General features: G+C 40.8%; 3 protein-coding genes across 3 annotated transcripts in view; 1 reads left to right on the top strand and 2 right to left on the bottom strand.

Moving 5' to 3' along the window:
* Positions 1-26,225, bottom strand: part of LOC110041977 (uncharacterized) — a 57,450-nt gene that overhangs the window by 15,890 nt on the left and 15,335 nt on the right. The gene's annotated exons all lie outside the window — the stretch shown is intronic.
* LOC110041976 (uncharacterized) lies at positions 1,426-24,644 on the top strand. Its single transcript, XM_089293773.1, has 6 exons — positions 1,426-1,908; positions 14,150-14,274; positions 15,276-15,473; positions 20,750-20,846; positions 22,263-22,265; positions 23,597-24,644. Exons 1-6 carry the CDS (start codon positions 1,833-1,835, stop codon positions 23,836-23,838), a joined length of 741 nt encoding a protein of 246 aa, XP_089149899.1. The 5' UTR covers positions 1,426-1,832; the 3' UTR covers positions 23,839-24,644.
* On the bottom strand, positions 15,890-16,387 carry LOC149109133 (uncharacterized). The gene has a single exon (XM_089294990.1). It carries the CDS (start codon positions 16,379-16,381, stop codon positions 15,920-15,922), a length of 462 nt encoding a protein of 153 aa, XP_089151116.1. The 5' UTR covers positions 16,382-16,387; the 3' UTR covers positions 15,890-15,919.

The raw sequence follows: 26,225 nt of genomic DNA, 5'->3' as shown, positions 1-26,225 counted from the left end.
ATAAAAAGTCGAGTTGAACATGTAAAAAGTTGAGTTGAGCATAAAGAAAGACAAACAGACCATGGAAAAATGCAGGGAATATTGACTGGTCTGGCGCCCCATAAAGGCCCATAGCCTACTGCTTACGTGCCGCAGAGATATTTAATTTCAGGCTAATTCGTAGCGACTCAATCGCCAGAAATTTCATATTCCATCGAGATAACTCGAGGGCAAAAGCAATGTACTGAAAATAAAAATGAAATATTTTTAGCCAGAAAACTGTATTTATAGACCTTTGATAGTACCGGATATTGCTGTTGGTTTGCAAAACAAACTTTCTATTATTGTAATAAGGAGTAAATAATTCCTAGTTTTAGATTTTGAGGTTTGGCATGGAAACCGAAAAATCCTGCAACACACCATTTCAATCTTTTGGCCTGACTATTTCAGTATTTACTGATAAAACTGACTAGCGTTCTATGACGAATGCCGTTCTCTGATTGGCTACGCTACTCACTATCTGTTCTGTTGTAGATAGTGTGCCTAGCAGTGTGCGGTCGTCAACAAAACGAAGGCAGCGTCTTTGTGTTTTTAAGTGCCTGTGAACAAGATTAATTAAGCTAATGTTAAGTTTTCTGAACGACTAGAGGATTTATTAGATTATTCGTTCTCGATTTCTATGCGTGATGATTGGATAATTCGGGCTGCGCCCTCTTCAACTATTACGCGACGTAAGTCTCGACCTCATAATCTAGTTGTTAAATAGACTTCGGTTTATAGAATATCGTGGGCATTAAGCCGCAATGAAACAAGGGAACTTTTAAGCTCCCTTGATGCATCTTTTGTGCCCCATGAAAACCACTAAGGACTGGGAACGAGTCTAGCACCCGGCAGCTTTCCATTCATGTAAATGAAACGTTTTGTTGTACACAAATAGATCGTTTTCACGTGATGCCATCGTTTTCTAAAATTGAAAACTAAAGAGCCACCAAAGTTTTTATCCTCATCAGCCATAAGAGGGGCTAAATTTATATCTGTTTACAATTTTACAGCTCAATAGTGTGCTTTGTTTGGAAAACAGCGTATTTTGAATTTCAGAGTTATGGCGGTGCGTGACACAAAGCTACGATCGCATTTGTCGAAAAATATATACCTATCTCATGATTTTTAGCTTTTTTATAAGTTAGAGCATTAGGAAAAGTGCTTATGTAAATGTTTGTTTGTTCAGCACAAATAATCAGTCGCCTAGATAGCCGAAGTAAGCCCCAGATGGTGCCACAGAGGTGCACCAACATGGCGGCTCCGTACTGAGCTCTGTAAATTTCTGCGAAACATTTCGACAAATATCTGCGGTTTGGGAAAACGCACAGACCTAAAACTTGGAGAAGTGTTCTCTTTATTTATTTCCTATAATAACACAATTTGTTGATTTTATTCACTGAATGGTTTTCGATTTATTTTTTTATTGCGTGACAGTGAAAACGATCTATATAGGCCACGTTTGATATATCAATATTCGAACATGCCTCCAAGGCTTTCGGGTCAAAATTATAAATTTTTTCTTTTGTCTCTCAGTTCCCAAAAGAGACTTGGATACAATGAAAACAACACCAAATATAGAAGTTTGTCCTTAAAGCCTCGAGGCCATGTTCGAATATTGATCTATCGAACACCGCCTATTCCTAGAAACAAGACTGAGCTTCTAAGAATACTTCAAACCTGTCAAACTGGAAATTTCCAGAACCCCTGTCAATCAAGCCAGGTCCGAAAAAAGGCTGAAGTCGTTGCGACGCCGTTTGTTGTGCTAGTACTAGTACTAGTACCGTAGCTCGTCGTCTTTTTCCTGTATCAAAATGTTTTTTCCAGGAAACACTCTTACCATGGGAGTCTTCGTTGCTGTTTTGAGTCAAATAATTTCACCAGCTGCAGGTATTTGTTTGACGCAGACTTGCTGTCTTTTGTGGTCATCTTCATGCATTCTTAATTATTTGTGCGAAAATTTTAAAAGCTCTGTCTTGACCTGTCTTCAATTTGAGTTTTATTCTTGTTTGCGATGAAATAGAATTAAGCTTGATTCATTATAGGAAAAGTATTCATCGTTCGTGAAATTAGTAAGAAAAGTCGAGAAATAAGATGTGAAAAAGACTGCGGTTCCTCTGTGCGATGGACGATTTCTCGGAAATTGCAACATGATAGGGATTCCCGGAAACTTATTCAAATAATTTTATCTAAAGAGTAGTCACGAAGATGAAATCTTCAAGGAAGAACGTAATATTCTGAAGAACGATCAACGAAAGTTGTTCCTTCGATTATAAATGCTATGCACAATTCTGGCCTTTTCCAGTGAATCGATATTAGGTGGTCCGAATTCTTGGAAGCGATGGATAATTCCTAGATCGATACTCAAGTTACTGAACGTGACTCTCAAAGCTTCGTCATATTATATACTTTCTTGCCACAAAAAGGTACTCTAAATTCGTTGACACGACTATCGAAACGAAACTTGAAGTAAACTGAGGAAGTAAACTCGAGTTCCCTTTGAATGCCATCAGAAACAAACAAACAAACAACAGCGTTGATTTAAGAGGGTGCATAGCACTGATGAATTAGTGGCCCTCTTAGCTAGAAATTAGAAAATAAAAGATATTAAAAATATGGGCAAATGTAGGATTGAAGTCAGGTACTATGTAAAAAAGAGAAAAATACATAGGAACCGAGATATCCTTCCTTCCCGAGGTAATGTTTGCTGAAATAGAGTCAATGAAGGCAATTTATCATCATCATAAGGGAGAACCGACTACCTTGATTAATAATTGTTTTATTCTTGTCCTGTAGTACTGACTTGTCGATGTTTGTGTTGTATATGATATCTACTTGTTGTGGTGGTTCGGGCGCAAGTAGACCAAAAGAGCTTATACAATAACAACAACAAGATTTATTTCTGCTCTCATTTCTCCGACCACATGCTTCGGTTTACCGCATCCCATAATAGACCAGCGATCATGTGACTGGCACGTCACAGCAGAAACACTACATCTCCCCCTAAGTTATTACAAATGTCAGCACTAGAGAAAAACTAAATGAACAGTATTACAAATCTAATTAATAGTCCTTTAAACAAACAGTCTCTCTCTTTATGTCTCTTGCACATTCTAAAACTAAGTGCATACGTAGTCTTTTAAATAGGCGGGTGGTTGTCTAGAGCGCGCAGGTCGCAAAACAACTGAATCGCCCGGCAAAGGGTTGGGTGGAGTCTCTTGCACCTCTGCTGGCTGGCTTGCAATCGTCATTGGATGCGTTTGTTCCACCTGGTCTGGCTCTTGGGGTAGTTGTGCTGGCTGTACCTGGTCTTCCTTTTCAGTGGTTTCAGGTGCAACAAATTTCTTCATGTGGGCTATGTTTCGCATTTTATTGTTCCCATTGGTATCTTCCAGTATGACGGCATTTCCATCTTTGTGAACGACCTTGTATGGCTCAGGTTCATAATTGGGTGAGAGTTTGTTCTCTCGAACCTGTTTCAGTAGGACTTGATCACCCTCTTCAATGTCGCTGAATTTGGCAGCGCGTGTTCTGTCTGCATACTCCTTCTGTCTAAGTTTAGCATGAGCATCCCTCTCTTTTAAGAGCAGCTGCCACTGTGCTTCAGTGGCTCGATCCTTGGGGATTTGGACTTTTGGAAGTTTGTCACGTAGCTTCCTTCCCATCAGTAGTTCTGCTGGTGATATCCCAGTAACAGTATGAGGGGTAACTCTGTACTGGAATAGAAAGTCTGCGAGTGCTTTTCGCCAATCTTTACCCTCTAGGCGCGCGATTCTCACGATTTTCAGTAAGGTCTCATTGCAACGCTCCACCTCTCCATTGCTTTGGGGCCAATAGGGCACGCCCTTTTTGTGTTCAATTGCTAGATACTCTAGGAATCCCTCGAATTCCTTGGATGCAAATGGAGGTCCGTTATCACTACGGACAGTCTCTGGTAGACCATGTGTTCTAAAAATAGCCTCCATGGACTTGATTACATTTTGTGCATCTGTTTTCTTGAGAAGGACAGCTTCGATCCAGCGAGAATAGTAGTCTACAACTACCAGGAGGTGATCTCCACTTGTAATCTCGAGAAGGTCAACTGAGATTTCTTGCCACGGGGAGTCTGGTAGTCTGGTTGATCTCACCGGCTCTGGTTTGGATCGGGGTCCGACAAGCTGGCAGGGGTGACATGTTCGTATTGCTTGCTCTACTTGCTTGTCCATTCGTGGCCACCATACTTTCTCTCGCAACCTGGCTTTAGTTCGGACCATACCTTGGTGTCCTTCGTGAGCCAACATTATGGTGCGCTTTTGAAGGCTCTGTGGAATGAGGATGCGGCTTCCTCTCATCACCACCTGTCCTATCACCCACAGTTCATCTTTAACTGCTTTGTAAATTGTGCCTTGTAACTGGCTCCAATCACCTGTCATTACAGCCTGCCGTAACATCTTTAGCGTTGGGTCTTTTTCAGAAGCGATTTCAACTTCCTTTGGCACCAACGCAGCTGGTACAGCCTCACTTACTACGCTGTACGCAAACTCTTCTGTAGCTTGAGTTTCGTGATCATGGGTAGTACCCACCGGTAGGCGGCTCAGGACGTCTGCAGCATTGTCCTTGCCCCGTATATGTGTCAACTTGTATTGGAACTGCTGTAAGTAGAGAAGCCATCTTTCTATTCGTGCTGATGGGGGCTTTGACTTTGCTCCGAGTACGATGAGAAGAGGCTTGTGATCAGTGCAGACTTCAAAGCTAATGCCATAGAGGTACAAGTAGAACTTTTCACAAGCCCACCTTACAGCCAGAGCTTCTCTTTCAAATTGGGAGTACCTCATTTCAATCTTACTCAGCTTTCTGCTGGCATAATATATTGGCCTGTAGCTTCCATCTTTTTGCTTCTGTTCCAGAATCGCCCCAACTCCCACTGGTGATGCATCGGTTGTCAGACGAGTTTCTGCGCCCTGTCTGAAATATGCCATCACTGGTGCACGAGTCAGCCGGTCTTTTATCTCTTGGAATGACTTTGCTTCCTTTACTCCCCACTTCCACTTGTTGTCTTTTGCGGTGAGGTCCCACAATGGACTCGATATTGATGCAAAGTTGGGGATGAACTTCGAACAGAACTGCACGGAGCCAAGAAAACTTCTTACTTCTGATGGGGTTTGGGGTGCTGGTGCCTCAACAATAGCTTTCACACGTTGACTAGACACTTTCAGCCCTTCCCCAGAGAGTACATCACCCATGTAGATCATGCTGCCAACACCAATTTCACATTTATCATAGTTAAGCGTAAGCCCACTTTCTTCAAGCTTGCGCATGACCCTCTCTAAGTTTTCGTCATGCTCTTCATCATTTGTGCCAACAACTCGTAGGTCATCGTGCAGGTTGTATGCCCCTGGGCAGTCTTGGATGATCTGCCAAACAATTTGCTGGAATTTTTCCGTGGCCATGTTTACACCAAAAAGCAGGCGCTTGTATCTGTAAAGGCCATTAGGCGCAGCAAAGGTTGTAATGTCCCTTGAGTCTGGGTGTAACTCAATTTGGTGAAAAGCCATATTTAAATCTAATTTAGAGAAAACTTTGGCATTCGAGACTTCTTGGAGTGTTTCCTCTACGGTGGGGACTGGGTGTTTCTCCCGCACAATGGCTTGGTTCGCTTGTCTCATGTCTAGACAGATTCTAATGTCACCGTTAGGCTTCTCGACTACTACTAAGGGGTTGACCCAGCTGGTAGGTCCCTCTACTTTTTCGATAACATCAAGCTTCAGTAACTCTTCCAATTTCTCCGTGACTTTTTCTCGTCTACTAAAAGGAATTCTGCGTGGGGGTTGAGCAACTGGTTGTACTTTTTCATCAATGTGTAACTTGAGCTGGTACCCTTTGAGCTTCCCCAGGCCCTGGAAAACTTTGGGAAACTTTGCCCTTAGGGAGGCCTTTCTATCTGCTTGTTTTGGATTGTTACTAGCACCATCAGATTCAACATCACAGCTGTTAACAGGGATACCAACCCTTAAAACACCAAGCAACTCAGATGCATCGCGGCCTAATAGCGTCGCAGCTTTGCCAAGCATAACATAAAACTCAACATTCAGGGACTTTTGGGTTTGTGGCACACGTACATCAAGATTACATTTTCCTTTGATTTGGAGTGGCTCTTCAGATGCATAAGCAAAAACTCTTTTGTTGCACTCCAACAATTTAACATTACCCCCCGTTACAAGGTTAAATACTTCTTCGGACATTAAATTACAACTAGCACCAGAGTCTATAATAACGTTCATAGTCTTATCTGCAATCTCCAGCTTCAGAGTGTTCCCGTCATCTGTCTCCCCAGTGTAGAACACGTAGAAATCATCCTTCCTTGCGGAGTTTCCAGTAGTCACGTCTTCGGTTACTTGACGTACATCACGTTGGCCCTGTGAACTTCCTCCTCTTCGTCCACGGCTTTGCTTTCTTCCAGAGTTTCCACGGTATTCGTTTCCACGACCACGACTCGAACTGCGACTAGAATCTCGCCCTTTACTCTGTTTGGAGTGACAGCACACTTCGAAATGACCCACGTTGCCACATTTCCCGCATTTGTGGTCACGCGAACGAAGACATTCCTTCGCGAAGTGTCCCGCTTTATCGCACCGCCAACATTTTCCCCCTTGTTTGGCGTCTGGAGATATGTTATTCACTCGGCCATCACGGATAAGAACGAGGGCTTCTTTGTCATGGTATTGACTAACGATTTCCAATAGTTTGCTCAATGTTAATGTTTCTTCGCGATACAACTTGGCCTTGAGGTTTTTGTCTTGAATGAAAGAAATCGCACGATCTCTCACCTGGTTGTCCCTTTCACCTTCGTATTCACAATGTTCGGCTAATTTCTGCAGGCGTGTGATGAAATTGTTAATGGTTTCTCCAGCGGTTGGTTGAGCTGCGAGAAACGCCTGTCTTGCCATCGGCGCGTTTTTTCTCGGTTTGAAATGTTCGGATAGGCTGTCCATAGCTTTCTCGTAATCCTTCGCTTCGCCTCGTTTGTCGGCAGGAATTGAGTTATTAAAAACGTCTCTGACTTGGGGCCCGGCGAGGTGAAGTAGAAGCGCCTTCTTCTGTGTTGGGTCGCTGATTCCCGAGGCAGTCACGTACAATTCGAATTCGTCTTTCCAAGTTAGCCATCGTTGTGCGAGTGTAGCTGGCTCGCCCACAGCGTTGAATGTTTGTAAACCTGGCAGTCCGCTCAAGGATACGGCCATCTGTGCGAGTTTTCCACTGTTTAAACTCGTTATCCACTTTTTATCCGGTTTTCCTCGTCGCCAAATGTGGTGGTTCGGGCGCAAGTAGACCAAAAGAGCTTATACAATAACAACAACAAGATTTATTTCTGCTCTCATTTCTCCGACCACATGCTTCGGTTTACCGCATCCCATAATAGACCAGCGATCATGTGACTGGCACGTCACAGCAGAAACACTACACTTGTTGTATTGGTTAATCCAGTAGGGATAGTAATTCAGAGAAAAATCGAACTTTGTTCACTTTAGCTGTCACAATAAACAATATTAAGATTGTCTGACGGCCTGACAGGGACAATTTTCAGTTACGTTTGTATTGAACGGTCAATTTTGCATATCTTTCTTCAGAATTTTAAACCGCTTTCAATTCTCATTTCAGAGCCACGTTTTTTCAGTTGTTATTCGTGATATACGAAAAAAAAAATCGAAGTAAGTTACTAACGACGGCGTTGAACTACGCAGTATAAATTACTTTGCTAAAATTTTATACAGTCAAAGACTCTCAGGAAAGGCTGCCAAGTGAATTTGCAGTTTGATAATATATATATCTGATAAACCCTACTGATTTCAGCTTAAACGTAGTTAAGTTTTAGAAAATTTACAGGCATGAGACATATGATCAAATTTTCAGCGCTATAGTTGCAATTCCTGGTGGGACAATAGCACCTTTGTCCTTTTGGCTTCTAGACTAATCTACGCCATTTATTGGCTCGGGGTCAAAAAATATGTTGTTATTCATTTATTGATGCGTGGTTTTGATTTTGATAGTTTACAGCTCTAAAGGTTAGCATAATAGCAAAGGCTTGTTTATTTATATATTTGATCGTTTTACTGGAAACCTCCTAAGCCATGCATCACACTTAAACGGAAGTAAGGTTAAGTCTTAATTAAACGACTAGATAGAACTTCACCGATGGTAGCTGAATTCTTGGTTGGTAATGAAAAGGAATGCAGAGTTGAATTCCTGTCATTCCTAAATGACGGCAATGATATCAACTCGTCAAGTTCTGGCATGCCGCGTTTTGAAAATGATCTTCAAATCGAAGGAATTTGAAAACGCCAAGTTTTCGTTTCAGTGTGGACGAAAACATTTTGAAAACGGAGCTTTTCGAAAACGATGACGTCTCGATAATCATAATGTTAACCCTAACCCTCAAGGGTGCACTGAAGCTTTTCAGTTCTGCCGCGATAATTGTTGCGTTTTCAAATTTTTCCGGCGTAGTGTGGACGACGTCTAAAATCGAGCTTTTTCTGAACCAATGCTTACATGAAACAAGTTGAATTACAAAGGATTTACTTTAAAAACCAGAACAACAGTTTCTCGGCGGTCTCTCTGAATACATGTATTCTTACAAACAAAGGAAGGAACTTATTATCAACATACAAAATGCAAATGTTAGAAAGAGAAAGCGAAAGAAAAACACGAACACGAATTCGCGTCGAACTAAAGAGTGAAGCAGGGCTTGGTCGTAAGAACTTACAGGTGAATTGCAAAGAAACACAGTGTTTCTTACAAATAACACTTAATCTTGACAATGCGGGTATATCATTGACGAAGCATAATGTCTCCGCCGCGCCGAATTTCGACGAAAAGGTCAACAAAAATTTAAGGTTTAGTTTTAGTTAAAAAAAAAAAAAACTCGGCTGTACATTGTCAATAAAGCTCAGTAGCGCTGATAGAATCGAAATAGAAAATGACCATTACTGTAAACCAGCCTCGTTACTTTTGGATTTAATAATACTGTACACTTTTCTTATGGCTACTTTCGCAAGGTCACTTTCTAGAGTACAGTGTTATTTTCACAGAAAACACTAGAAACTCAAAGACAGCCAAAAAACGTTGCATTCAGAAGAAAGCCCTCGATGGAATCAGTCGTTGCCCTTCATTTGCAACTCTACTTATACTATGTTTACGCTATAAGAAAAAGTTCCTGGTGTCTTAAGTTTCCGCTATGAGCCATTAGTCGGAGTTTTACCTTATATGGAAAACAGTGCGCCAAGTTTAAAAATTTTCCGCTCTGTAAAATTGTTGAAATAAAAATCGGCGGCAAAAACCCGATTAAGAATATACTAAAACAATTATTCCATTCGACCTTGTTGGATATGAAGTGATCATAACCAACTCGCGCTACGCGCTCGTTGGTTATTTATCACTTCATATCCAACGCGGTTTCATGGAATAATTGTTAAATAAACCATTTTTGAGTTGTCTGCTCAGTGACCTGGTCTTAGGATGGCAGCGAGGCTTGAGTTGACCTTGTTTTGATACAGAACTCACTGCTTTTGTTGTGTAAAACAAGTTGTTTTGATGCTAACTGGACGCATTTACATGACAAAAGCAGTGAGGTCCGTATCAAAACAAGGTCAACTCCAGCCTCGCTACCAATTAAAGGCCAGGTCACTGAGCAGACAACTGTAAAATGGTTTATTCCGAGAAACGACACTTCTGTTCTAAGAATACTACAAAACCGGTCAAACCGGAAATCCAGGAATCCGTGTTATTCAAGCGGTCGACGCTGAACGTTCGAGACGCCGTGATATGCATTTGCATATTGTAGAGTTTTGCCCTGCTCCGTTGAAATGTTTTCTCCAAGAACCACTCTTGCTGCAAGATTTTTCATCCTCGTTTTCAGTCAACTAATTTCTTTCACTGCAGGTAATTTTACAGACTAACTTTAAGTCGTATCAGTTTGAGGTAATTGTTAATTGTTTCAGTCGGTGTAAAACTGAGTTTTTAGTAGTGGAAATTTCCACTTGTTTTGTGTAGATACAATTGATTCTTTATACGAAAAGTAAGGGAGGCTGTTTTCCGCGACTTAGAAACACATAACGCGAGATTTACGACCGTTCTAGACATTTGTCTGTTTTTAAATCCTCTGGAATAATAATGTGATTATTCCCAGAGTTGGTCCTGAAAATTAGGGGTGGCGAATGGTCCTTCAAAAGCTCTGAGTCTCGTAAAATTTTAGTCGAATTTCACGGGTCACGCAGTGTCGTTTTTTAGCGGTTATGTGCGTCTCGCAGTCTCGATTTTTTTAAGAAGCTGTCTCGGAGTCTCGATTTTTCGCAAGGCTAAGGGTCTTGAAGTCCCAATTCGTTCCTTTATCTGTTTTTGTAAATGACGTCTTCTCTTCAATTGATATGGAATTTCAATGAAGCAACTTACGAATTTTCCGAGAAAAAGTTAAACCTGACTTCCATGAGGACCCGCATAGTGTATTTTTTGGCTCGCCGCTTGAAGCCATAGTTGCTACAGACGCTAACATTGATCTAATTAAATGTTTCAAAATCTAATTAATTGATTTCATCGTTTAAGCCAATCGTAGAGCGTAGAGAAACTTGATCTTGATTGCCATTGTCAACGCTCTCGCAGTTGGAGTTTGGTTTGAGCCAAAAATATACATCCGGCATTTGAAGTTTTTGACTCGCGCGGCGATAGAAGCCAGAGCTGAAAATAAAAGAATGGATGTCGCACGATATAAAAGAAAAAAATCAACTCATTGAAGTACACGCTTCTCGATTTTATTTAATAATAATTTAGCGTAGCGCTTTGCGAATTGAAGCGAGAACAAGCCGGCCAATGTTCGAAAAAGTAAAAAGTCCTTCGTTGTCGTTTTTATATACAGCATATCAATCTCGCGGAGCTCGCTATTTATTGGTTAACGATAAACCCAAAACCGACGCCCAAGTATTCACTCATCCATTTCGTCACCCAAAATATTGCGTAAAAGGGTTTTCATGTTTTTCCCCAGTTCCGACATTTACATTCAATATTTCTGAGTCAAATACTGCTTGAAAAACGCCACAAAACCGGCGATAAAAGCCAAATGACGACATAGGAGATGCACACGATGTCGAAAATGGCTTTTTCATCGTGTGGCGTGCTAACATTTTATAACGAAACAGTTCAGCCGTTTGGAGAGTAATCGCAAATTCTTTCCAAACTGGTTAATTAAACATCAACTGTTTTCCATCTCCTCTACTCGCCAAAGCGCGGCAATAATTAGACATTACAATAGTTTGCGATCGTGCGAGCAATTAAGAGAAACGTTGCGCATTTTCCCTCAGGAACAGAAAATTCCTTAACAATTGATTAACTGATAGAGTGACAGTGTGCTTGCTGACCATGTTTTCCTATTTAACAATGAAGCACTCATAAATAGACGGAAACCGTGTATATTCCCCTTTGTGTTCAGTTGTCAGTACTTGAACCCAACCTTGCGAGTAGGAGAGTGAAGAGTCAAATGAGTCCGAGTCAATGTTTCCATCACCCTTATTCAGAACAAGCGTAACATGCTTTATTCAGGCTAACCTGAGCGATATTTGAGCTAACTGGAGTCGAGTTGCCCCAAGCGAGAAACTCGCGGGACCGTGAAAACCACGCAGGATACAAGATGTGGCTTTCAGGATTAATCGAACGCCTGAATTCAACTTTCCATCCGCGTTTATCAGGTAAAATTAAAAACCACGAATATCATTACCATCGCTGCAGTTTAAGCTAGGTTTCAAGCCAGGCATTGTATTTGCGTTCGACGAAGTGGAACGCAAACCTAATTTTGACCTGTGGCTTTTCAGAGTTGGTCTGCCTGTGCACGGTTCTAGGCCGAAAAAAAACACATTCCTGTAAGGACACCAAAATGGCCACCCCGCTTGATTTTTGCAGGGGCATGTCACGGTTAGTAAACTGGTACCGTTTAATGCTAAGACATGTGATAATTAAGACAGGTAGGGCCTACCTGTCTTAATTCCAGAAAAAGGTACAAAACCTACCGCAACGTCCGCTTTGGCGCCAGAAAAACAGTCATTTTTCTCTAGGATATCATCACGTAGTGTGTTATAATCGAATTTCCAGTTCCAGTCAGTTCCAAGAAGCTGGCCTAAGGGTGTACACGCTCAATCTACCTCTCAACTAAATCTGGGGCTCGAATTTCTAGAGTCTGAACGTCTCGCGCTCGCACTCAAAGCACTTTAAAGTCTCGGTCTCGCAATCTAAATAGTCAAAATGTCCCTGGCTCGCAAACAAAAACGCTTGTCTCGCCGTCTCGCAAAGTCTCGCATTTACCATTCGCCAACCCTAAAATTTACCTTACGTCCAAAGACTTCAACGTTGCCAAAGTAGATTTGATTGCTCCTTTTGTCCCTATAGATCGCTACTTTACAGTTTGATCGAACATCAAAATAGACTTTTTGTGTTATTCAGGGATCTGTCTGATTTACAAAGTATGCAAATTCGGACTGTTTGCAATTCATTTTGCATACCACGTTAGATTTCAGCTGATCGGCACTGAAATGAAACAAATGACTGTGGCTTGTAAGAGAGTTTGATTTTGTTGTCTTTTCAATAAGCGACCATGTTTTTTCAGAGATACGCTGAACATACGGGAGCGCTATACAGCCATTGGTCATCGATTTGTTGGATTTACTAGCCAGCGCTCTCTTGCATGTGTCACGGTCGTACTAACAAATGACTAGAGATACTTGTTTCTATGTGGTATTGCTTTGACTTGTTGAGTTTCTTCTTGTTTTCCCTTGTCGGTTGAAAGGTTCTTGGACCTTCCCTATAAAATGTTTCATTTCCCATCGCCTGACCGACCTCTGAGTTTTTTGAAAAAAATAGCAACATGAAAATGGTTTTGTTTCATTGCTTGCTCCCATTTTCGGGTGTTTCTGAGTTTAATACACTCCAGATACATCTTCCAGTGACTCTACATCTATAAATCAACCATCTTACATAAAGACGTCTTCAAATGCCTTTCAGAATGACAGTTATTCTGTGCAAAATGGCAGTCACCGCCGTGATATAATCAAGGCTCGCTTGTCAGTGTCAATACTTCTTTTGTCCGGTTTTTATTTTATTTTCATTCTTTAACCGTGACTCACCGATCGAGCGACTCACTTTACGAGAGAGAGGTCGAAGGAAAGAAATTTTTTTGTGTGTTGATGGCCTCGCTGATCATTAATTGGTACTAAATGTGTTGGCAGTCTCCTTGTTAAATTTGTTATTTATGAAAAAAAAAATTGATAAAAAACAAAGGACTTAAATGTTAAAATTAACAACTGAAGTTACGAACACGATGTAAAAAAGAGTTGAATGAGCGATAGTTTTTCGAAATTTGTTACAGGTCATGGTTTCGATTCGTTGAAAGCTCATCAGCCTAGTTTTGTCCATCGCAACGGAACATTTTAAAAAGTTTTTGGAAGGAGGCTGCAAAATAAATTTACAAGAAAAGAAAACCTTGTTGTGTTGACCCAAGTGCTGCTGAGCCATTGAGGAAACAGCGGTTTACAAATGTATTATTGTTATTAATGTCTTGGATAACGATCATTTGAAACTGATTTCTCAAACACAAAAAGGGTCTTTATAGCATTATCGATATTGATAGATCCACGCCTGTATGACTCTGGGTTTCTATGTACTTCCGGGTTTCCAGAAAGGAATGTAACCTGTTTGAAATAGCTAATAAAACTTGATGTAAACTTTACAAAGGCGGTAGATGGAGAGAAAAGTGAGAATTGAATACATTGCGTCACCTCGCCTTGTCCTGGCTTGATATGTTATTCTTTTTCTCGGTGCAGCTCCATTGTTTGGTAAGTCATTCTGAAAGGGCTTCTGACATCTCAGTTAAGGCAAAGTCTGTATGTGAGCCAAGTGGCCCATCAGGCCGGCGCTTCTCGGCTCCGGTTTCAATAGTATGAAGTGACCAGGAGTATTTCTACTCCCCCCTGGATGGGATGCTAGTCCATCACAGGGTTACCCCCAGCATTAAATTCGCCGGTGCCACATTTATACACCTGGTTGGAGAGAGGCACAGTGAGAGTTAAGTGTCTTGCTGATACCTCAGACTCGATAAACTAGTCTCATTTTCTTTTAGTTGACGCTCTCTGTAGCATGGGTTCCCGAAGAACCCTCGACGACGGATGCACCATTAGTGACGATTGCAGCAAGATCACCTGCAAAATGGATTTTGTCGACGAGCCAATCACTTTTAAGCTCAAGGTAACCACTTTTTATATGACTGAGAAAATTACTTCATTGTGTTTGGCTGAGAGCAGGCCAATTTATCGTTAATTCTTACAGTTTCAGTACAGTGCAAATTAACGCGCACGTGTTCGTAATTTTCACAGTCCTGTTATAAATTAGTAGTCGTATGAAAGCTCTAGCAATTAAGGATTTACACTACTCGTGATATTTAAAAATTCTTTCAAATTTCACTCGCCTAAAGGCTCGTGCAATTTTGAGAGAATTTTCAAATATCACGAGTAGTGTAAATCCTTAATTACACTCGCATTCATGCGATTATCTATACTAATAGTTCAAAATCCATAAGAAAGACTTCAGTTCTTAAATCAGAAATTCTCACCATTTAGTTGTACGTTTACTTACATATTTCAGTGTCGTAATGATTCTGAATCGATCCTAATAGTTTCATCGTAGAAAGTACCTCATTTGTGAAATACTTCGTTTATACTCGCTTTTCAAAAAGACATCTCGATTGACAGAATCAATCCTAGTTTCTGGATTCGCTAGTCACCTTTTCATTCTCAATCCAAAAAGTAATTCTCCTTATTCATCGGGAAACAATTCATTTTATTTAAATTCTTAAAATCTGGACATAATTCAGGACAACTGGTACTTTTCCTTACAGTAGTAAATTGATCATCAGTGAGCACATTCAGCCAGAATTTCACGATTTTGGCTAACAGTTGTTAGGTTTGATGCTATCAATACAGAACCTCACTTCTCAGGCAAAATGTTCTGAGCTATCAGCTAATTAAACCTCAGATGGACCGTGCAGTAACAAAGCATTGAAGATGTAAAAATCTCAGAATTGAACAAAAACTGGACCCACATACACGTGATAGAAAAAAAGAATAAATACCAAAAAAATTAATAAATGTGTGGAAAAAAATAACCAGCTGAAAAGAAAACAATACCGATTTTATTAATCTTTCAGCTTAAACTTGGCTAAACATGTTATTAATTTTATTACCCGTTAGGTCAATAAGTGTGATGACCCGGTGAGTGTAACCGCCACAATGGACGTTCCAGACCTGCATATTACCTGGTCTCATACTTACACCAGTGATGACATCGTGGCAGTGCCAGGCTTCACAGCTTCCTTGCCTTCTTTCTTCTCCGCCGGTGTGTACGTACAAGTCGCAGTTACTCCTAAAAGCGACGAACTACGTTTAACGGTGGGTTGGTACTTTGTGTAGAACTCATGATCAGTCACGACAATTAACATAATTGATCCATGCTTTTGCAAGCGATTTGGCGAGGACCGCGACAAAACTCGTTCCCAGGGTTTCTCTTCTTTCAGAGAAACCGTGGGAACGAGGTTGAACCGCAACCTGTTTTAACATATAATACATACATGCATACATATCCTTCATTTAAACACGATGAGATTTAAAGCTCAAAGCTTGTGGGGTCGTGTAAAATTAATTACAAATGAATATTATGTCTGGATTTATGAAAACAGTGTTAATGAAATTGAGCCGTTTTAATTTATTTATTATTATTATTATTATTATTATTATTATTATTATTATTATTATTATTATTATTAGTGTCATTGTGGGTGATTTTCTCTCGTAGTATCCAAGTCCAAACCATGGACTTTGGGAGGCAAAGAGGGTTTCTACTTGATGGAGAGGGCCCGCCTGAGAAGGTGGGCGGTAGAAAGGAGAGTTATTTTCTGGAGTTCATGAATGTTGATGTTGCCAGGGATTTTGTTGATGTAGCTTTCCATGCCCTTCTTGATGGTACCGAGGGTTCCTATAATCACCGGGACTGTTGTTGTTTTGAGCCTCCACATTCTCTCTATCTCGATTTCCAAATCTTTGTATTTGTTAAGCTTTTCCGTGGTTTTGACTGAGGTGTTGGCGTCGAGGGGTACGGTCATGTCAATGAGAAGGCAAGTTTTGTCCTTCTTGTTCTTTAGCACAATGCCCGGCCTATTAGCTGCGATGGTTCTGTCAGTGTGGATGGGCATGTCCCACAAAATGGTGATATTGTTTTTCTCAGTGACAGTCGTGGGTTCATGCTCATACCATCGATCCTTCACCTCAATACCGAACTCTTTGCAGATCTTCCAGTGCATGTGTGCAGCTGCCTTGCGGTGAATGTATTCAGTTTTAGCCAGTTCAGGGAAGCTAGAGACCAGGTGGTCAATGGTTTCATCAAAACGGCCACACGGTCTGCATTTTGGGTCCTCGTCAGGCTTCTTGAGAATGTTATGTTGGTACCAGCGTATTGAGGGGCTTTGATCTTGGGCTGCGATGATAAAGCCCTCGGTTTCTGCCTTGAGGCCGGCTGCTTTTAGCCATCTGTGGGTCTTGTCTTGGTCCACATCAGCTTGTTTCACCCGCTGTGGGTATTTGCCGTGGAGTGCTTTTGATTCCCACTTGGACCTGAGCTGTTGGCGACCCTGGTGTTTTGCCTTGGCCTTTGTTTTGCGGGCATAGGTGGTGCTCGCCTCATCCTCTGCAGGTGGTATTGCAGGCACTGCCAGTTCCCGGCTAAACTTCGTTGACTGTCTGCTGATGGAGTGCAAGGATCTCTTGTCGTCATGGTCTTTGACAAAGTGGAGAAGGGTGTCCTGCGTCTCCTGGAGGGTTAAGTGGGCAAACAACGCCCACGCCCAGCCTGAACCCCCAGAACCAACTCAACCTCCACCAAACCTGGAAATCCTACCGGAAGACGAAAACGAGCAGGAAAATGGGGCAGTCCAACGGACCCCAGAGGATGAGAAAACTGCAGAAGTTGAAAACCTCATTAGGCAAGAATGGGAAATTGCTAAAGAGATGGCCATGAAGGATAGAAAACCAGTCCCAAAAGTAAAAGTTAACAGACATGTGGCAGAAACCCTGAAACGAGCAAATCTAGCTCTTACCAACATCAAACAAGGGCTAGATCTCAACATCACCGAGATCAACAACCTACTGTATGCAACAGCATGGTCCATCACTGACGTGGTAGTCCGAACGCCTAAAAAGCGTATAGGGCTCCGACCCAAGAAAACATGGAGGGACAAAATTGAACTGGAAATGAAAAAGCTCAGAACAAACATCTCCATCATTGAAGAACTACAAAAGGGATCTAATGTACAGAATGCCAAGGCTGACAAAATCAAGAAGAAATTTGGCATAAAAAACCAAGACGACATAGCCAAAACAAAAGAGTCACTAAAACAACAAGTCCGGGCTAAAGCACAGAGACTCAGGCGATACACCAAAAAGGCGAACTTCTTCCGGCAAAACAAGACCTTCAGGAACAATGCCAAAAAGCTATACAGAGAGCTGGGAAAGAAAGCCATCAATGTCCAGAAACCTCCCTCACTCGAAGAGGTCGAGACATTCTGGAGCAAGATATGGGAGAACAACAAGGCCCATAACGATGGTGCCCACTGGATCCAAGACCAAGCCAAGGAAAACCAGCATGTACCAACTCAGGAATGGTCAGACGTCACTACAGAGGAGACCACCAAAGCCATTCACAAGACCAGCAACTGGAAAGCTGCAGGATGTGATGGCGTGGCTAACTTCTGGATCAAACAACTGACCAGCTTACACCCCGAATTAGCCAACGCCTACAACAAAATCCTCAAGAACCCAGAACAGTCCCCAGAGTGGCTGACCGAGGGTGTGACTTTCCTGACACCAAAATCCGAAGACACAGAGAATCCTAAAAACTACAGACCTATCACTTGCCTGCCAACTATGTACAAGGTCCTGATCTCCATCATTACAGAAAGGACCTACATTTTTCTCGAAAGCAACAACCTGCTCCCCAAAGAGCAAAAAGGATGCTGCCGCAGGAGCTATGGTTGCAAAGACCAGCTCCTCAGCAACAAAGCCATCCTTGAGGAGATGAGATCCAAGCGCCGCAACCTCTCCACGACCTGGATCGACTACAAGAAGGCCTTTGACAGTGTGCCCTACACCTGGATCATCAAGAGCCTCGAACTCTACAAGATCTGCCCCACTATCACCCGATTCATACGGGAAAACATGAAGAAGTGGAGGACGATCCTCCACCTAAACCACTATAAGGGTATGATGACTTCCAGACCTATCGAAATCAAAAGTGGCATCTATCAGGGAGACTCTCTGTCACCCCTAGTCTTCTCTCTTGCTCTTGCTCCTCTAAGCTCCCTCCTGAACAAGAGTGGCTATGGCTACAACACCCCCCATGGGAGGATCAGCTACTTCTTCTACATGGATGACTTGAAGACCTACGCGAAAAATGACGACGAGCAAACGGGCCTGCTGAGAACCATCAAATCTTTCAGTGACGACATAGGCAAGGAGTTCGGATTGGACAAGTGCGCCAAGGCCACCTTCAAGAGAGGGCGACTTGCCGACTCCAGTAACATCGAGCTCGATGTCAACACCGTCATCATCATATTATTTATTTTTTTGTGACTAACGTGTGGATTTAGACTCCAGTTTCCTGTTAAAAGCAGGCTTAATTAAATTGTACAATTCATGATTCAACGACAAGACGGTTAATTTAGTCGTCCTGGCCTCAAAAGACATACAGGAGAGTTATTTCCTTTTACTTGAGCCTTGTGGAAAGCTAGCTCTAGGACAGAATTGTATCAAGATTATCAGCGACAAGTCAAATTCTGTGGCTATCTTTTTGCGAATCCAAACAGATATTGAAATTAAATGTCACTTAAGGGCTACTTTTTCGCTGAAATATAGAAGTAAATAACCGATTCCACTGCTTACCATGCTCTTGTCGCCATGATTGGTTAATTTAACCCACAGTAAAGACATAGTGAGTTCATTCGGGTGAAATCGCAGAGGTTAAGCCTGTCTAAATTAGTGCCGCGAATCAAATGATCAATTTCAGCTCTAATTTAGCTTTGTTTGACTCGTTCGACTCATTTGCAGTGACTTAAACAGCTTATACAGGGATTTTATGGCCTCTTTTAAAAGTACACGAGGCAGATAGCGCTCTCAGTACCACATGGCCTTATTTATGTACAGTATCTGTCCGATTTTCCAAAAACATGTCCGCTATTTTGGTGCAATTTCTCAACACATTTTCCATAAATCCAGTCATTATAGATCTTTAAGGTGGCTCAACACAGTTTTTGTTACTTGTGTTTCATTCACCATTTTCTCTCAAACCCTTGATCCTTTGGTCGCCAAAAATGGCAGCAGGCAAGTTAACAACACAAACTTCGGTTTTTTGATAGTTAAGCTGACGTGTGTTCCGTTGCCATGACAACATGACTGCATATAAAAAGGCCTTTAAAATCGGTTTTGTTTATTTGCAGAAAATCTCGTCATTAGATTTTCTTTATAATTTGCGTACAACAAGCTTGTAACGATACTCACAAGTTAACACTATTTTGATAATAATTTAACAGAGAGATCTTTAATTACTCCTTCTTGAAGGTTCACTGTAATATCTAGAATTTCCTTTGTTAAAGTTCAATTTTTTTCCAATACTCTAGTTACTTACTTCGTAAAGTCTTTTCGTGCCAAATTTCGTGAAATTCTAATGAGTGGTTCTCGAAAAATAGGCGTATTTCCGAGAGTGCAATTTTTCATTAAATCGCAATTTTTTAATGCCATTAGCAATGCTGCAAGCTTTGCAATCGCAAGTGTCTCGAAAGTTATGATGCACACAGGAAGTTTGGAAAGCATATAGGAAGCGTAAGATTTGCACGCTGCGCAGTCAGGAGACACTCTAGCTAGCAATATAATGATGCACAGCTAAAAGAATGAATCAATTGCTTTATAACATTGCCAAGTTGCGAAGCTATGAGCGAGTGTCATTGGAATATGATTCACGCTTACGAATACTGAGTTTGATAGCGCGGCTTCGTTACAAACGTTATAGCGCGTTACAACGCTATATCGTTATAGCGCGACTGCGTTATAATTTGTTTTTGAGCCTCAAAACGCTACCTGTTCCAAGTTTCGGAACTTAAACACACTTTTGCAACGTCATCAGTCCTCTCAAAGACCCTCTTTGCGTTCGTGACGTTCGCGCTATTTTCTTACCACGACTGAAAAAAAAGTTAAAATTGCTAAATTGCAGAAGTGCGGCGAAGCTTACGTTTTTGGAAACACAATACAAAAAAGTTCATATAATGCACCATTTCTCGATTCTCACTTTGTCAAATTTTACACTGGAAATAATTCCTCAACACTCAATTGTTTTCTTTTCATAGTAAAGCGTGTCTTAAAACTTATAAGTCCGAGAAAATGGAACACACTGTGCAACATCGATACCAGAGACACGAACCTAGTGTAATGGCCTTAGCTTCCACAAGTCTTCTACAGGAGCTCAGTGGAGCATTTCAATTAGTAACTGGAAGGTCTTAGATTCGACTCCTCGCTGGAGAACTGGGAATTTTTTTTCCAAGTATGCCCGCGTCACTGACAGAAAAACCATCTTCTCATTTGAGACGGCTAGAAATCTAACGTCACTATTTGTCGTCTGTTAACAGGTGAAACTCCTGGCTGGAGGCGAGTTTTTGGGAAAAGGCGTTTATCCTGTGAAGGCGACCGTAATGGAGGGAGACCTTCCAATCAATACCAATGATTGTGATACGTGTGTTTTTTCCTCAAAAACAACTCTGTCTTCAAGATTACAAACTACATATTACGTTAGCCTCTGATCTGATCGAATGTTTAATTCTCCTGGGCTCTCCGTGTTATACTATTTTTAGGACTTAAACAGTTGTTCCATTTAACAAATCGAATGTGGTTTAGCGTGGTCTGTACTCTTTTATATAATAACCCAAATTATTCTCGCATCTTGATTGGTTCTCGCCTATGATCTCTTAGAGGACAGACGCACGATTGACGTCATCATTACACAGTTTTTCCCTCTGTGTTATAGACCCTATTCATAAATGGCTGCCAATTAAATATCCTTTGGTAAGCATTAAAATTAGCCCAACTAACTTCGTTTTTGATTTAATATTTCCAAAAAATTTTTACTCTCAAAACAAGGCTAGTTGGGCTAATTTAAGTGCATGCAAAAGAATTTTAAACTGGCAGCGATTTATGAATAGGGTCTACGGCGGAACGTTTTACGTGACTGGGCGAAAGATAAGGTACAAAAAATAAAATTCCAAAGTCACAAGGTGAAGTCAAGATTACACAAGGCAAGAATCAAACTAAAAAATGTCCAGGTATCGGATTTATTTCCCTTCTCAACCGCGGCAACGCGAGTGGCTGCAGAAAGAATTTATCTCAACGAAACCTCACTTCCTACAGACGGGAGCTCCTGAAGCAAGCCAACCAAAAACGCAAAGAGGGTCTTCTGGTTAGTACGTGGTCGATAGACGGGAAAGTATTCATTAAAACTTCTCGGGGGGGGGGGGGGGGGGCTACCACTTGGAGTGTATGAAAACAAGAAAGAAATTGGAAAACGATTCCAGATTATTACCTAAGAAAAACTGGAGGTTTGAACTTTCTATTAAGATGTGATTATGACGTAACATACATAGAAGGTCTGCCCTTGTTTTGCAAAGATATTCTTAGTTTTTTCAACAAATTAAAAAATCTCTATGGTTACGACGGAATGCAAGATATGGTCCTATTAAATAACAAAGAAATCCTCATCGGAGGAAAACCGGTTTCTATTAAAGAATGGTTTGACAATAATATTTTGTCTATCCGAGACCTGCTGAACAGTAATAGTCAAGTACTGTCTTTCCAAGAATTTAATAACAAGTATGACTGTAGTACGAATTTTCTCTAATTTTACCAAGTCACCAGCTCAACCCCAAAATATTTAGTAATCAAAGCAAGAAGTACAGAGTCACTGGAAAACGAACTGTATACAAGAAATAACTTTCTGTTTCAGTTAGACGACTCTACACAAATACAACTGGATAATGCTAAAACTAGACTTCTATGGTTTATTAAACCGGAAAATTCACACTGTCAGCCAGACTGGACCCGCGGGGGGGGGGGGGGGGGGGAGGTTACTCCCTTATATGGGCTATATAGGTGGTCATAAATAGGTTATCGATTTTAGCTGATTTTGGCCATTTTGGTCATAAATCGGGTATGGTTTTTGTACTCTGGCCTTGATATGGGTATATTTTTAAGAAGAAGCCAGTTTTTCATCATTATCGAAAAGAAAATCAACAAAAACCCTAAACAATTATGTTTACGGTAATTTAACATTGGTCTGAGCTAGGGAACTAAATAGGGTAATAGGTCATAAATAGGGTTTCGAATTTTTGGTCAGGTCATAAATAGGGTAGGGAATGTCGCAGATTTTGGTCATAAATAGGGTAAGGGTTTTGGGAGGCGGGCCGCACACCCCCACCCAATTTTTCTGGGAGTACCCCCCAGGGACTGGCCCAATGAATTGGAACAGTAAAATAAGACTATATGAGAATGCCTGGAAAAAAATTTTCACCCTCCTTAAGAGCATCTGCAAGGAGACAAAATTGAAAGAATTCCAGTTTAAGTTAATTCATAGGATTGTAGTTAATGAAAAGAGCTTCATCGATATGGTATTAAAGCGGACGATGAATGTCTCTAATGTGGCGAGAAAGATTCAATTAATCATACTTTTCTTAACTGCCGATTTGTAAAGATTTTCGTTAACGTAATTGACTGGTTTAACGCTGCCAACAACTCAAAATTTGCTCCAACAATTGAAGAGAAACTATTTGGTATCATATCTGGCCCATACGAAAAAGAAATATTAAAGAAATTTGATTACACGATCCTATTTATGAAATACTTCATATACACTAGTAAGATACATAACCAAGCTAATTACCTTTCAGTCTTTGTTAATAAAGTTTTATTTAAGTATAGAATAGAAAGCTTCAGTCATTAGTTACGAAAAAATGCGCCTCGCAAAAGCGCGAAACCTTACATGAAATTGGTCAAGTTATACATGAGGGAGATGTCAACGTTAGTAATGAAAACCAATGTAAAGTAGGATGAGAGATATATGTGATAGTTGTTGTAATTACTAGTAGTGCAGGAAACCAATAAAGTACTCTAAAAGAAAAAAAAAGGTACAAAAGTTTTTGTCAGGCATTGAACAGGTACGAGAAGCAGGAAAAAGAAAGAGAAGCGTTGTCTGGACTCTTACCGACAACGGCAAATTAGCCAATCAGATTGCAAATTGTGGTAAAAATCTTAATGAAGAAAAATCTTGCTCAGTCTTCGCAGTCGCAACTGTCCATGTTTCTTTTCTATTTAATAATACAAATTTAGCGTTAATCTAAATCAATAAACTAAAATTTTGAAACATCCCTCTACTAAACCTTAGCTTTCATTGGTAAATAAACTTGTAAACGTTTTTTTTTTTTATTCAGGTGTCTTTGCCTGGTGGCATGACATGTCTGATGTGGATAAGGGAGCCATGATCGGCGGCTCTCTTGTCTTCATCATCATCGTGATCACCTGCTGCTGCTGCTGCTGCTGCTGCTGCTGCTGTAAGTCTAACCGACCGAACAACCGTCGGACCGAACAACCGATCGTCGTACGACCTGCAGCTGGCCCTTCTATAATAGCAACCAGCACCAACGTCATCTTTCCAATGCAGCCGCTGGCCTAAAGAACGTGAGACACTACGCCCTTTGCAAAAACCAATCCCGTACCCAGAGTATTTCTTCATCACTGCGCATGCCTTTTACACTATCTCATGGATTATCTCCTTTTCACTTTCTCATGGATTTGTGAATAAACAGTTATTATTATTATTATTACTATTACTATTACTATTACTATGATGATGATGATGATGATGATGATGCCTGAAAAATGCGACTGCTTGGAATCATATATACATAGGGTCTGGTCACGGGGCTGCACGAATGCCCAATGGGAGAGGAAATGCTTCATAAGGCGGGTTTGACGTTTGTCGCGACGTAAAGCCTTAATGAGGAATAAGTGACCATGAGTCAAAATTTTCATCAATATTCGTTTATTTTGATCATTAATATTATTATCAACACAAAAATAAGCAAAAGTATTAAACGATGTTGTCATTATCATTATTTTCGAAAATTTAAGGTGGCTCTTAACGTCTTTTAGAATTATTTAGGTTTTGAAAACCGTTGTATCTTATCATGCTTATCATTTATTTATTTATTTATTTAACTTTATTTATAACATAACTAAAGCAAAGCGCGCGCTCTGATTGGTTAATTTAGCGTCTACTTCCAAAGTAATTACCGACGTCCTTCTGCCAGAAATGCGAAACTGTCTTCACAGTTGTCTGAAGATGAAACTTTATCGAGTTACTGGTGTGCAGTCGGTTGTCATGAATGAATTTTCGCGCGCTTGTTTTCTCTTGTCATGTAAGACTACACGAACATTTTTTTGTGATGTAGCTCAATAAAAGGACTTCTGTTGTTCCAATGTCTCAATGTTATGTTATAAAACAAATGGTAAACGCCATAGCGTGCACTATTGAGTTATGGATACACTTGGGAGGTTTGCTAAGCACTCAAGAAGCTAGAGTCGCACTCGGCTATCGCCTCGTGCTACTCTTACGCTTCTTTCGTGCTTAGCAACCTTCCGCGTGCATCCATAACTCAATAGTGCACGCTATGGCGTTTACCATTTGTTAATTATACACGGGTAAAACAGGACTTGAAGTAAATACTAAAATTGCATTGATCACGTTGTTAAGATACTAATCTACTACTAATTAAATCTAATAACAACAAAAATAACCATTCGATGATGTAAATTGCGGACCACCGAGCTCAGTTTTGAATTATAACTACTTAAAGCTAAAATTAAAGGTGGTTTTAAAAGGTTGCACTGTTGCTATGGTAACCTATTAAGACAGGATGACCACAACTTGTTTACCAATGACTGGGTATTTGTAAAATAGCTTTATTGTAGGATCAAATGGCAAAGAGTGGTTGTACTGATCATCCAAAGTTTAACTGATGAAAAGACCTGGAAACTATTTTGAGCCACCTCGAAGAGATTCCATGTGGGGACTGGTTGCATGGACCAGTCCCTTGTAGTACAGTGTTTACAGGCGAGGGCTAATTGCACAGAAACATGGCAAAACCTAGGGGCAGAATATAGCATTATTTCACTCTGCCACTTTCCACTTTTTTTTCTTTTTGGCATCTTTGGAAATTTCTTAGCCAAGACAACCAACCTATACAAAACAAGCAAATACACCACGGGGGCATTACTTTAATTGGAATTAAACGCTTTATTGACGAATTTAGCTCCAGCTAGTATTTATCGACAAACAAGTGGCAAGATTCTAAAGTAAAAATAAATCATTTTGTAAATTGAATTCACATAATTTCCGAAAACGAGGTCAACCTCCTGAGGTATACCCAATTGTTTTCCTGGAAATTTTCTTTCCATTTGATTTTAATCCTGAAATTGCTGGAATTTTCGGTGGAATGGTTCGCTTTTCGGAAATTCGACAGTTTCCGGATTTTCTGGAACCTTTCCCAGGAAATTTCCGTACCATTTGTTCCCTTTTCGAAAATTTCGGAAATTTTGGTTGAATGGAAAGCGCCCGAGGTCACCTCCAGCCTCAGGGGCGTAACTAGGGGGGTCTTGGGGTACCCGTGACCCCCCCTTTAGTAAGCCTTTTTTTAAGCGAACAACCTACAACATGTGGCGAAAACGACATGACAATCTGGTGAGTTTGACACAGTGTGACTCCCTCTTTGAAAAATCCTGGCTACGCCCGTGAGCCTCGCTGTCATTCAAAGGCCAGGTCACTGAGCAGACAAAGATTCAGTCTAGAGTGAAGAAATGCCACTTTCCGATCCTTTTGGTTTACTGCGATGGTTTGGGCCATTGCTATTCCATTTTCAACCCCAAATCGATGGAAAGACAAGGTACGTAGTATTTTTTTCGTCTTTGACAAACAAATGAATAAAAAATTTGCAATTATTTGATGGTATACTTGTAAGGCTACACGAATGCCTCTTCGTGAACAGGGCTTTAAATTTTGAA

The sequence above is a fragment of the Orbicella faveolata genome, unplaced genomic scaffold (assembly GCF_042242905.1).
Source record: "Orbicella faveolata isolate gen_17 unplaced genomic scaffold, um_ofav_v1 contig_25, whole genome shotgun sequence".
Lineage (NCBI taxonomy): Eukaryota > Metazoa > Cnidaria > Anthozoa > Scleractinia > Merulinidae > Orbicella > Orbicella faveolata.
Note: the sequence above shows the minus strand (reverse complement) of the source record. Positions and strands in the feature narration are given on the sequence as shown.

Bases quoted from the DNA above. Each gene is read 5' to 3' on its own strand.
- LOC110041976 (XM_089293773.1), top strand. From the start codon at position 1,833: ATGTTTTTTCCAGGAAACACTCTTACCATGGGAGTCTTCGTTGCTGTT. The intron at 1,909-14,149 runs GTATTTGTTTGA...ATTTTCTTTTAG, and splicing joins AATAATTTCACCAGCTGCAG to TTGACGCTCTCTGTAGCATG. The intron at 15,474-20,749 runs GTGGGTTGGTAC...GTCTGTTAACAG, and splicing joins GCGACGAACTACGTTTAACG to GTGAAACTCCTGGCTGGAGG.
- LOC149109133 (XM_089294990.1), bottom strand. From the start codon at position 16,381: ATGCACTGGAAGATCTGCAAAGAGTTCGGTATTGAGGTGAAGGATCGA.